The 13,362-nt window shown below is 42.5% G+C and overlaps 1 protein-coding gene across 1 annotated transcript; it reads right to left on the bottom strand.

The window, feature by feature from the left end:
• Window positions 1–2,866: 2,866 nt before the first annotated feature.
• tmem59l (transmembrane protein 59-like) lies at window positions 2,867–13,133 on the bottom strand. Its single transcript, XM_068320440.1, has 8 exons — window positions 12,869–13,133; window positions 11,603–11,708; window positions 10,982–11,076; window positions 10,701–10,853; window positions 5,928–6,033; window positions 5,719–5,833; window positions 4,720–4,837; window positions 2,867–4,585 (listed from the first exon to the last, which is right to left on the bottom strand). Exons 1-8 carry the CDS (start codon window positions 13,010–13,012, stop codon window positions 4,427–4,429), a joined length of 996 nt encoding a protein of 331 aa, XP_068176541.1. The 5' UTR covers window positions 13,013–13,133; the 3' UTR covers window positions 2,867–4,426.
• Window positions 13,134–13,362: the final 229 nt, after the last annotated feature.

Below are 13,362 nucleotides of genomic sequence, written 5' to 3'. Positions count from 1 at the left end.
GCATCTAGCAGATGAACGGTGAGGTTATAACTTGTATTGCTGAGAGTCCTCAGGGCGTCTCTGGTCTGATGACATCATCAGTAGATGATGTCACTACAGCCTCAGACGGTCCAAGTGCATCAGAAACAGCGTGTGCTTGGATACAGATGGGAGAAGTGCACCAATCACACGACGGTCCGAGTAACCCACCACCAATGAAATACAGTAAAATAAAAATAAACAAAACACGCACGTGGTTGATGTACTGTATGTGCTAAGTTTTCTTGAAATGTATAAAATATTGAACAGTATTCCAGATCTATTCCTCTGAAAATGAGTGAAATTGTAAAAATGAAAAATGTAATATAGCAAAGTGCATGGCTTCAGGATGCAACGAATGGATGTGCAAAGTTTCATGAAAAAGTATTTAACATTTTTTGTTCTGCTCTGGAAACTCTGTCCATGTGTGCTCCGTGTGCAGCGGGGATAATAAACATGTTTTGGTGGCTTGTCTAACATGTGTTTGGGGGAGCGGGTTGGTGTTGGGACCGTTTCAGAATAGTCTGGCAGTAATGATGGATGAAATTATGGTTGAAGCCCCTCTTAGAGCCATTGTCTTGTGGGAAACACAACATTACCAAAGAATTCCTTACAGCCTGTTCAAATGGCTGAGATCTGCCTTGATGTTCATCCACACAGCGTGTTTAAAACACAAACAGAGCTATCATCAGGTCATAAATGTCACAGTCCCCAGCTCAAGGCATCGAGGACCAAGAAAACTCACTTTGTCTCTTCCTGGAGGCAGACGGAGAGAGACCGGGGCCACAGGGCCTCGTAATTCCAGCTCGTACACCCACACCGTCACGTTCACACTCAAATTTCAGATTTATTTGTAGCCACATCAGTTGGAGATGCAGACCCCCACCCCCATCTTCCTCTCTCTGCCTCTCTCCAGTCTGTTATCAATGGGAGCCCAGCTGCTGCCAAACTCATTCACAGCATGCAGAGCGAAGGTCAGCCCGGTCAAGTTAGTCAAGTGGCTCTACAGTAGGCAATTCTACTCTCTTTTCCTAAAGTGTGTGAACGTATGGCAGACGAATCAGAGCTGTGATTCAGTGTGAGAGCTCATGGGGGGAGGCTGCAAGGAGGCCACAGATTTACACACATACAAAAAAAAAGTCTTGTGTCAGTTTGATCTCCATCCTGGTCGTCCTCAGAGTGTGAGATGTTTAATGTGACATCGCATGTTGACACACACTCCAGGGTTAATGGAGCGTATTATACCACCGCTGCTGCCTTCACACAGGGTGACCCACATCCACACCCTTTCCACGCCACACTTTAAATAATCCCTGCCAAAACATCACCAGGGTAACGCAATGGACTGTAACACCTGCATGTAGACAGCGTCCTCCGGTTCATTAGGCGTCACGTTGACAACAAGGATGGATGTTTTGATATTTCTGTCAGTGTTTCACACACCAGCCAGCATGTTCTGCTAATTGGACACATGCATTGGTTCGCTGCCTCCGTCGTGTGTTGTTTGATTGTGTGTTGGAACCTGTCCTGTGCTTTAATACACCTGAACTTCCCCGTTGTACCTGTATAGGTGTATGATGTTGGTGCAAGATTCCAAACCAGACAAATGTTCTTTTCAGAAAATGAATCTCCTATTTGCAAGCAGCAAATAGGAGATTGTTCAAAAAGATGATGATTTGTAAACTTAATGTGTTGTCAATCAAAGACAAAATGTTCCAACGCTGAGATTTCTCCGTTTATTAGAACTTCATTACATGCGTGTGTCTCCTGCTGGTAAAACGGGGCAAGTGCTTCATTTATTCTCTCAGCAGGTGTCCCAGCAGGAAAATATACCTTCACTTGGCGCTGCAGCTGTCACCTGTCATCTTTTTGTGAGCAGTTCTTGAACACTTCAGCAACAAGATTTCAACTTAATCAATTTTACAAATTCATTTCATTATTTTGTTGTTGTTTTTTTTAAAACTTGTGTCCTGCTTCTGTCTTTCTGTATTTCTGCAGGACAGAAAACAACATGATTTTTTTTTAAAAATAGAACATCGGTAAATAGAAATGCTGTTTATGATTGTTAATCCTGCTGGTTCTGATGATCAATTATGTCGAAAATGAACTGAAATCTCTTCTCGTGTCACTTTTATAACTTGATGACAAGGCAGACAGCATTTTTTTCCTTAACAGACACAGTCGGAATACATCCAACTTCACCCCGATGGGTTAATGCTGCCACCAGGTGGACAGAATTATGTATTACATCCTTAAGATTGGACCTCAGCAGCATTTTTAAATCACTAGTTTTAAACGTAATAAATGAAAAGAAATTGGATGACCAAGAATATATACCTAAAGTTTGTGAAGACACCTACATAAGTTCAAAAAATAAAGGATTTTAATGGCTTCCAATGATGCTTTACAAAATAATATGCTTCTAAATTAAAGCAAATGTTTAGGAAAGGTTTGTTTCTGTTTTTACACAGCAACACCCCTGCGAATGAAGGAAGTCTGGCTTTAACTCTGGCTTTGGGATGAATTAAAATGATCACTGTGAAGCTCCATCAGTGGCCCACCACCCTAATCCCCACAGACAGCGAATGAAAGCATGTTGAAAGACATTCCCAGAGGAGTGGAAGCTGCTAGGTCACGGTTTTATAATGAATTATCTTTCCATTTCAGGGTGCAATTCTTTCAGTTGTATTTATTTTCCTGCCTCTTTATTTTAAAATTCATTATAAATCTCCTGTTGACTGTGTGCAATGTGAAAACATCTATTTGACCGTTGTTTTTATTCATTTACTCCATTTTGGTGAAATAGAATAAATAACTCTTCACATTTACTTACAATGAAAATGCTTTATTTCATCATGTTGTTTCATTTAATTCAAAATGAGATGTTCAAATAAAAAGAAAAACAATACAGTTGGAAATTTGTTTGATATTCCTTGTGATGCACCTTCGCTTGAAGCCACATATGCTGAGTAGGAGAAGATTAAATGGCTTTTTTGATATCAGTGTCCTTGTAAATCATGAAAATGTTGTCATTCTTCTACACGTTCTACTCAATGTTACAGTAAATGGTTATACGAAAATGTCACAACTCTACAGCAGAGACCTGCCATACTGGCACAGAGGGCAGGTAAGATAAACTATTGAAGCGTCACTGGCATGCACGGTTCATCGTCTACATATCCTGGATGGAAGGGAAGCGTAACGGGACGTCAAAAGCACCGAGGAAACAGAAACATTCTCTAATACTGTGCAACTCTGTCCAATTACAAATGTCTATGTTAAAAGCGTCATCACACGTTGATACAGAGGTCAACTTTCAGTGTGGGCTTTGTACAAAATAGTCAGCTATTAGAAAGCACATGGCACATATAACAGCTAAGAACTCTTGCGGTGATGTAAGAGCAATAATAATAATAATAATAATAATAATAATAATAATAATAATAATAATAATAATAATAATAATAATAATAATAATAATAATAATAATAATAATAATAATGCGGTCTATAATCTATATGTCTCAAATCTATGTAAGAAGTATTTTACAGTTAGAAGATTCATTACAGTTGTATGATGAATTGACTGTACATGGCACTTCCATGATCATGGATAACAGAAAACTCATGTTGGTGATGCTGAATAAGTGGAATAGAAAATAAATACTGGTTTCAGTTCAGTTCCAACTCTGAAGAGGAATCAGTACACAAGTTGAGATTTTTTGAGAAGTATGCCTTCCCTTAGAAATTGAATTTTTAGGTCACCTGTATTGATTTGTGTTGTGGTGGATGTGAATTTCTGAACCACTCATTTTGTAGTGAACAGCTCATTATACTGTTTTGGTAAACAGATCCTAAATTGTGAGCTGCAGTATCTGTTTCCTGCAGCGCTCACACGTAGAAATACAGAGTTCACCATTCATTCATCTCTCTCCTCTCATGCCTCCTTTTGCTCTCTGTCATACATTAATTAATCCAAACTTTACGTGTGAACGAGGCCAAATTAAATCTAAATGAATTTCAGCGTTAGTCTGTGTCAGATATGATGAATGGCAGCAGAGCTTTCAGCTGTAATCCATCCTCTCAGCTCGTCTACGGTGTGGCTGTGAGACAAGAGCGCCGACTTATCAATAAGCAATGGGCTCATGATGAGTTTGATCGGCTTAAACAAGCAGATTATTAAAGGAACTGTGAGGATGGACTTTGACGAAACGTGGACTGTACAAGTGAATGAAGCGCCATCAGACCAACAAGACCAAAGCAGGATGTTTCAGGATGATAGCTCTAAATGACAGAAGGGTGCCATGCTCTTAAAAATATGTTTTTAAAAAATTCTAGTGACCCAGTCAGTCACGTGACGTGTTTCTCCAGCCTGGGAAACAACAGAACCGAGCTCCCATCGGCCTTTTCTACACACAGGTCTTGTTGAGGTCAACTTTCACCGGCAGCGGCCCCGCCTCCTGACTCGTCTCCGCTTGTTTCACGGCGACCGCGATCATGGGACTCAGATGGTACGGATTGACTTTGTGGGCATTATCCAGAAATTCTTTGTCTCCATTGATGCTCAGCTGAAAAGACACAAAGAAAGAAGAGTAGGAAAAACAACTTTTACACAAACCTCCAGCCAAAATGTCCTCATCGTGCTCACAACAACTTTGAAACAATGAAATCAGTCGCCTGGAGAACATCTGAGTGTGCGTACCTGCGTCTTGATGTGCTGCTCTGGCGCGGTGACGAGGCTGGCACAGCTGAGCCACAACATCACCATGATGGACAGGAACAGACAGGCCGCTAAAATCCACCGCGGAAGACCAGAACGTCTGGAGAAGGGAATTAGAACCAAACCTTGTGCATATAAATAGATAGTCCCATCTACCTTAAATTCCTCATCCATACATGGAAACGTGTTTCAAATCCTGCATCAGTTTTCCTCACGTCAGCAAATTACCCAAAACACTCAGATCCAACAAGCCCACCGGTGTTTGTGGACCGATCAGTTTGTGTAGATTTAGTCACGTATTGTATTGACTTCTCTGAAAAGAATACCTGCATGTGTATCTATGTTTGTATAAATGCAGCCAATCACAGCAAGCCTGTGATTTAATGTGGCGTATGATTGGGCGACACTTGCATCAAACTGGAGGCATACAGTCTGTAATGCACTGGAGAACAATATACCCAATGGATCAATATCAATGTATCAGCATCGATTAGCACATCGATTACCACTGCGTACTGGTGTCGCTGTCATACTGGTGCTGTTCTGGTGTTGTTGTTTTATGAATGTTATTAATTCCTACTGCAGAAAATCCTAAGTTCAACAATGATAAAAGGATTTATGCTGTTCTGTTTCACAGATAACTTTCACACTGACAACTACAGGGCGGTCAGTAGAACACAAACAACAAAGCCCCAGAATTCACTTTAATTAATTCAACCTTTATCCAGAATGACAGTCATGTCCGTGCAACCATAATTTAAGATTACATTATTTAAAAGTCAAACATTTAAATCTGGTGGATCCCAATTCTTTTTGAATGCACCAAACTGCTCCCAGACAGCAACTCTCTCAGTATGATAAAGTTATTCCCTGAGAAATTATTCCTTATCTTGGAATGTCAAAGATTATAAATGACCAAATAAACCTGTGTTTTAAAAGATGATTTCCAGTTCACATCTGGAGGGAACGCAACCGGCTCACCTGGACATGCATCCCAGGAAGTCGTGCTCGGCTGTGAGGTCGTCCGTGTGCTGAACGGGATGCTTCCCTTTGCCTCCTGCTTTGGATGCTCCCCTCTCTCCACGTCCTCTCACACCTGCACAACCAAGGAGTGTTTTTGCAGCACGCTGCTGTGCATGGCCTCATGCACATGTGCATGTACAGGTGTGTAGTGTGTGTATTGTTCTTACCGTGGGGTCTCTGGGTGTGAGAGTGGACCTGAGGCCAGGGTTTGTCGGCCACATTGGCTCGAGGAGCCTGCAGCTCTGGAAGAGAGTATTCCATCTCCGGCTGGCTCTGAAAGGAGAGGATAAAACTCACCCGTTATGACAGCAACTATAACCACAGGATAGAGGGAAGGAGAGGTTGAGTTTAATACTAAGAAGTCAGACCACAGAGGAAAGCGACGGATAGTGGGCTGGGAAGCTGGACCGATGACAGAGAAACACCACAGAAGATGAACATGAGAAATGTGAGCAGAGGCAGTCTGAAGAGTCGATCTTTACATTTACAGATACAACACTGTCTGATTGTTTAAGTCCCTGCTTTAACCAGGGCTGGGAGTTTCTTCCTGATAAAATTACAGATAATCTATTATTTGTTACTACAAAAAAACCCTGTAATATATGATATAAAAACATGACAACATACATATCAAAGACAGGGCTTTTAGTGGTATTCTGCACATATGAATAGAATCTATAACCAGCAACAATATTGCCTAATCTTGTTTTGAACATTTCCTTTTTTGAATAAACTAAACCCACAGTGAGACAAACTTTCCATCCTTTCTTACAGTTCACCCAACACGTCTCAGAGTGTGTAACACCCACCCAGATCAGTGCAGTTAAATCCACTGAACTGTGACTGAACTCAAAAATAGATTTTAAAGCAACTGTTGCACATACACACACACACACACACACACACACACACACACACACACACACACACACACACACACAAACGCAGCCTACTGTTGTTGTGCGTTTCAGGATGCACACAGTTTCTCCCTGGAGAACTCATTAAAAGAGGATTTCGGTTCACCACTGCTGACCCTCCTCTGCTACCACAGCAGCTGCAGGCAGATATAACAATGCAGGGATACCGTAAGGCCCACTACAGTCGGGTAAACCTCCCAGTATTTATCGATTTGGACACTAAATGGATCAATGAACATCCGAACCCCCTGCTGCATCTACCGCTATAGCGTGAAAGCAGCTAAATTCATTTTCAGTGTAATGAAGCCTTCAGTCACGCTGCAGGTCAAACTGAGCCCAACGATGTTCCGTCGGGCTCACTGCGCTACGTTTCTTACTCTGCTGGTGTTCATTTAGTGTTATCAACTTTAAAAGTGACAAAAGATTTCCAGACTTTTATAATTCCTGTTTTCAGGTCACAAGGTCATCCTGAGATACTTCAGGAGTATCTTCTGTACTCTCTCACCTATTTTCAACACAGTCACATATAATGGAGTTACCGAAATGGAGCAGCGATATTTCTTGGATGGGTTGCATGTGAAAAAGGATATAATACAGTAATTGTTTTCTGCACTTTCTTGACTTTTACATTTTAATTTGAGACTTTCTCCTCTATTATGTTTGTTATTATTCCATGCTGACTGAGGTTATGTTTGATCCACAGTTTGAGTTTTAACAATAACAGGAGCGTCTGTGTTCCTTTCTATTGTAATACTATCTCTGTCGAAGTTTAATCGACATTAGTATTTGTTATTTTTATTTGCTGTATTTTAGTGTTGGTTACTATTACTACTACTAGTTTAATAGGAAATTTGTTTCAATCTTCTGCTGATTGAAGAGCACAAAAAAGACACCTTTAATTTTGGTTTGATTAACCGCAGCTACTTCATGGTGTTACAGAGCCTCATTTAAAATGGAGGAACATACTTGTGTCCTATTTTAAACTCTTTTTAAAAACACCGGTCTGTGAAAGGAGCTCCCCAGCTCAGGAGGTGAAAGGTCAGAGGTCACAGTTGCCTCAGAGAGAAAAGATGGCAAATAACCAGAACTGACATTAGTCAGCCATGAATCTTTTAATGTAGTTCAAAAGGACAAATGCTGTTACGATGTGATAGATGCTACATAACCACAAAACTGATTCTAAATGGGTTGTGCTTGACCTTCATCACCATGACAACACATTTGGTCTGTTTTAATGAGCGACAGATGGACACAAAGACATCTTTAGTTATAAGAAAAAACTTCTTTTGTCATGTGAAAGTGGTTTGTGTCTCCTGGACGGGTTCAGGTCCAACATTTCTCTGTTCTACAAGAGTTCTACATTAGGATTTTCCCAGTTTGGGACCATTAAAGTACATCTATGTGGACGGGTCCAGTTCAGTTCCTGCTGGTACAAACTAGACACAAATGTTTGTACCCTTGAACTCTACTGACAGCAACAGACATAGAACTGAGGTCAGACATTTGAAACACAGGATATATTTGGACCATGAATTATGTCAACAGTAATAGAAGAACGTGCACAAAATAAGTAATGTTGACACTTCCTGAGTATATCATTATTTAAATAGTTTTTCTATTCTCTTCAAGGGTTTTTTCTTCTTCCTCTAATGCTCCTTCTGACAGAACAACAAATGTATTATTTAAAATAATGGGGCAGGATGTCTCTTTGCATATTCACCCTCATGAAGTTCAATTTGTTCTTGGGATCAGCTCCCCACCAGAATCACTTTGGTTCAGTCGTGAACTGATTTGTCATAATGACGAGAGTGTGGTGACAAGATAACAGACCATTATTTCCTCATGATTACAAGCGGGGGTTTTTTGTATTCCTTCTCCTCCTTCGGGTGACTTAAGTCATCCATTATAACCTCAACAAGCTGCAGACCCTGAGTCCTGGTCGCTTTCATTCTTCTTTCATGCTCGGAGCTGCGCGTGCCCAGATATAGTTGGAACAGTAAAAACACACATCAGCAAACTGATGGATGTTGTAAACGGCTCTTTCTGGACATCCACATAATTTATATCACAAGCAGTGTTGAATTGTTTCTTCCTCTCTGTTGTTCCTCAAATAAGTTGGACTTTTTTTCTGTTGTTTCAACACTCAGAGTCAATCTGTCAACTTGACGGCAGTTCGCCAGCTTCCACTAAGCACAGGCTTCTCACCATCCCATGGAGCTTGGCTTCCCCTCATCCCCTCAGCCCACATGTCACTGCCATAAAGACCAAACATCCATCACCAGCTCCAACATAAATGTCGGTAATTTCATGTTCTGTGGCTGCTGCCTCTCCATATGAGGTCAGTGTGCATAGCTTCTTCAGTGTAATAGCAGATTGAAGCATGTTTCAGACTCCTTTGTCAAACAGGATCCCTTCTGTATGGGTTAGGGGACATAAATACTATCATTTCCCATTGAGACCTTTAATTATGCAGCTAAAAATGCTATAAAAGTCACATTATCCAAATGGGAAAATCCCCATCAAGGATGCACGGTTCAGACTGGATTTTGAAATTTGGAGGATATGGTTAGGTATGCTCGTGGTTCGACAGACCGAACCTTATTATAGCTTTAATGTACAAGTGGTTTACGGCACTGACTTCAGCGACGCGTTGGAGCTAGACAGGAAAGCCCTGTGGGAGCGTACAGGACTGCCAAAAGCTGCACAGACCTCTACATTTATCATTCCGGCAATAGAAAATGTGAAGACATGATTAAACTGCATCTGGATCCAGATCTGTTAGAAAATATGCCCGATGTGACGGATCGCTGGAAAGTGAAGGAAATGGTTCAACAGCAGTAGGAAAAAAATGACAGAACCTTCAAACAAATGTCATTAAAATTAGTTTTCAAGCGTTTCATCAAACTGACAAACCTACAAGACCTCCTGATGGGGTAATCATGTCATGGCATGAACAAATAATCTGTCAACTCCATTCATTTTGTTTGTGAAAATTCCAGAAATAACTCCTGAGGTTGTATTTGTCACAGCCAGAAGTTTATCCTTCATTGCAGCCCAGCCTTTTTTTAAACCCGCAGCGCTGCCGCCGATCAAATATGCATGGAGCCGAGGGCACGAGACGTTTAGTTAAAAGGACACTTATAAACAATTCAAGTGCTGAAATGAATGATTGGAGCACCTTGTCCCCGTCCCGCTGCGTGCCCTTGCCCACTCAGCCCTCTTGTTTTGGCAGCAAATCAAACTGCAGTGGATATATTTCTTTGTCTTAACAGGAAACAGAGATTAGCTCTGCTAATAATCCATAAAGGTCTGCTGACAACTGCTCTTAACCTGCAATTAAAAATCATACGATGTGAAAAAGCTTTGCAGGTATTAACATTAAGATTTCCAGCTGTCACGGCTCAGTGGGCTCGAACTTAAATTTGAAACTAGAATATTAAGATTTTAGCATTAGTTTATCCATTTTGCAGCCAAGCAGTTTAAGATTAAAGATATACTTTTACTTAATATTGATTTGTGAAATATAACCAGTAAAGGTGTCGGATGGGCTCACTTTAATATGTCCTTAAAATCTAGTCTGACTTTGCTCCTGTGTTTTTGGACTGAATTGAAAGAGCAGAAATCCCTGGTCAACTTTTTTCTTACAGTCTGGGGGAAAATATAGGAAGAGGATTTTTTCTTTCTTTTTCCACAAGAACCGTGGCTGCGTACGTCAGCGGCATGGCCTCTCCCTTAGAAATGATTCCAGGCAAACTGTGGCATCATCCGGAAAGACCGAATACACCGTGCCTTGATGTGGTTTAGGGTAGAAAGTAACCAGGTTCTATAAACTGACAAAAGAGCCCAGTAAAATTTTATTCATGTGAACATTTTGCAGAATTTTAATTTCTTTACATAAAATGATTAAATCCAAAATGGACAAATTAAAGATGAATACTTTTTTGCTCAGTAAAAACCGATCACCGCTGCAGTGTCGTCACATGAAGCCCATCTGTCCTCCTTCCACACTTTGCCTCCTCTTACCTGAAAAACCACAACCTTGCCATCATCGGCCTGCAGGTAGAAGGTCCAGGTGGAGGAGATGAAGCTCTGGGCCGAGCTGACGATGTCGTTGCACCAACTGGACACAGTCTCCATCACAGAGGGGGGCTTCGGGCGGAGAGTCATGGCTCTGAGCTGCGAGAGAGGGAGGAGGGGGGAGTATTGACTCAGTAAGTGTGAACAAGCTTGTGCTCCAAGGGCGGTATCAATACTCTGACGCCAGGCCTTGGAGATGGTTTTACGGTATCGGTGAGCTTCCTCACCTTCCTCCTCTTGATCTCAGGTTCAGAGGGTTGACTGGAACAGCCGGTGCTGCAGGCCTCCTGCTCTAACAGCTTGATATACGCCTCCGTGCAGGCTGGAGGGAACAGGATGGACAGTTGTAAAACGTGGAAGAGGAAGTATAGTGTCAAAAAAAAAAAGTACTAGGGGAAAGAAGGGGTTTGATGGTGCAAATGGAGGGTAAGAAGAAGATAGAGATGCATCTGCCCCTGCAGAGATGATTCACTGCATGTTGCTGTCAGTGAGCGATGGGGCATCGGCCGTCTGGTGGGCAAATCACATCATTGATTTCCGATACAGCCGTTCAAACAGCCTTAAACACCCAGAAAATAACCCCTTTAGAAGAAAACAGCTCAATATTTGATCATTTGAGGGATGTCAGCATGAAAACACATCCAAATGCAAAGTAGATGATACCTGTCAAACCTAGAATGCAGATATGTTTTTGATTCCGCCTTAAAAAAAAAAATCTTCCACCCAAAAAACATCAATGAATATTAAACTTCATGCAGAGACAGTGACTGAATGCCTTTCATTTGTCTCAACTATAACCCCAGACAACTCTCTCTAACAGTCCAGGGGACAGATTGACACTGACTCACCTCCTTGACACTCCTCCCTGCTCGTATTGAATCCAGCGTTGCCGTTGACAAACTGACAGATGGAGTAGAGGCGACAGCCACGGTGACAGGCATTCATTATGGAGTCCTACAAGCCAGGCAAAGAGAAGAGGGGAGGGTGTGGGGGAGGCAAAAATTAGAGACGTCTGCTGCTCTCTTGGATAAACTGAGCATAACCTTGTTAGTAAATATGACAGAGATGGGTTATGGCATCTCTGAAATGACAAGCTGGAGCTGTTGTATCTGCAGCCTGTCATAAACAGTTGATAAGGAGCTCTAGAAGATAACGATCAGCTGCATGAAGCTGGAAAAGGAGGTGAAAGGAAAGGAAAAAGCACATTATGCACTTCCTCCTGCCGTCATGCTTCATTTCTGGGATTTGCACTGGGGTGAAACAGCGCCCTCTGCTGACCCCTCTGGGAACAGGACGTTCCCTCAATCTTGGATGGTTTATTACAGATGCCATCGTTTCCACTGCGTTTATTTACAGGAGGTAGACTAGTATTCTTTACCAATTATTACCCGCTGGTGCTTATTGCACCAGCGTGACAGCCCTTAACCCCCGGTAAGGCCTAAACACAAGGCGTTCCTTTTTGGATCACAGCATGAAGAGCAGGTGACTTTGCGGTTCTGCTCCTGCCGCCCTGCGGGGCGCATGAGCCACACCTGAAGGCAGAGAAAGAGCTGATGCCAGGGGGGAAATGTCTCACACGGAAATCTGTTTTGTAGAAACCATCTTCACTGATCTAACACTCATCTCACCGTCCTGTTGTGATCCTGTCTCAGCAGGGAGATGCTGCGTAAAAAGGTCAATAAAGGAGAACCTGCTCACACAATAGTCTCTGCGATCCGCCATAGCATGTGTGCGCCACGGCAGCTCTGCTCGATATTAGTTACGAATTGATATCGACCAGCAAATATTGTTTGCTGATTTCACTGCAGATTATGTTCCATGTAAGTAGCCGGATTCATCTTTCCTCAACCGATAAGTCTGTGAGGTGCAGACTAAAATGATCTGCATCCATCTTTGGCCTAAATATGCGCCGTAGCATCCAAGAAGGATGCAGCGGGGTAACAAAAAAAAATCGCAGCGGTCAACAGCTTAATATTATTTATTCTACACGTCTGATTTCATAATAGATGTCCTCTCTTTGATTGATTACAACGCGTTAGTCTGCGCATCGCTGAAATGTCGGGCGGCATAACGCGTCTCACGACGCGCTCGTTGCGGTGAATGCCGTCACTTACTTTAGCAGGGCTTTTGTTTTTGATGCTGAGCTGGCATTGCTTCTTGCAGTAGTTGATGTCGCCCAGTTGGTTGTCAAAGAGATCCGAGGATGACGCTACGAGCCCGGCGAGGAGCACCGAGAGCAGGGCCGACCAGCCGCACATCCTGCCGCCGAGCCGGAGCACGTCTAAACCCAGGAGAGGAGCGCGGAGAGGCGGGGGAGCGTCGACCGGCACGGAGCTCCGTCTGCGGCGGTGGGGGATGCTGCTGCTTCAGCCCGGGTCCTGTCGGGGATCCGACGGTGCCCGTGGCGTCACGCGCATCATCATCACCATCATCACCATCATCACCATCATCACCATCATCATCACCATCATCATCATCATCATCATCACACATACAACCAACAAGGAAGCTTTCACTGCAGTGTGGCAGTGAAAACGGTCATGTGTTTTGTTTTTCTGAGGTATTGATCAGCAATATCACAATTAATCAGTTTGATGTAAAGCCTCTG

This window comes from Antennarius striatus, chromosome 7, assembly GCF_040054535.1.
Source record: "Antennarius striatus isolate MH-2024 chromosome 7, ASM4005453v1, whole genome shotgun sequence".
Taxonomy (NCBI): Eukaryota; Metazoa; Chordata; class Actinopteri; order Lophiiformes; family Antennariidae; genus Antennarius; species Antennarius striatus.
This window is presented reverse-complemented; position numbering and strand designations above follow the sequence as displayed.

Excerpts from the sequence above, each read along its gene's own strand:
- tmem59l (XM_068320440.1), bottom strand. The coding sequence starts at position 13,012 with ATGTGCGGCTGGTCGGCCCTGCTCTCGGTGCTCCTCGCCGGGCTCGTA. Across the intron at positions 11,077-11,602 it reads CAGGGAGGAGTGTCAAGGAG|CCTGCACGGAGGCGTATATC; the intron begins GTGAGTCAGTGT and ends TGTTCCCTCCAG. Across the intron at positions 4,838-5,718 it reads TTCCTGGGATGCATGTCCAG|ACGTTCTGGTCTTCCGCGGT; the intron begins GTGAGCCGGTTG and ends TCCCTTCTCCAG.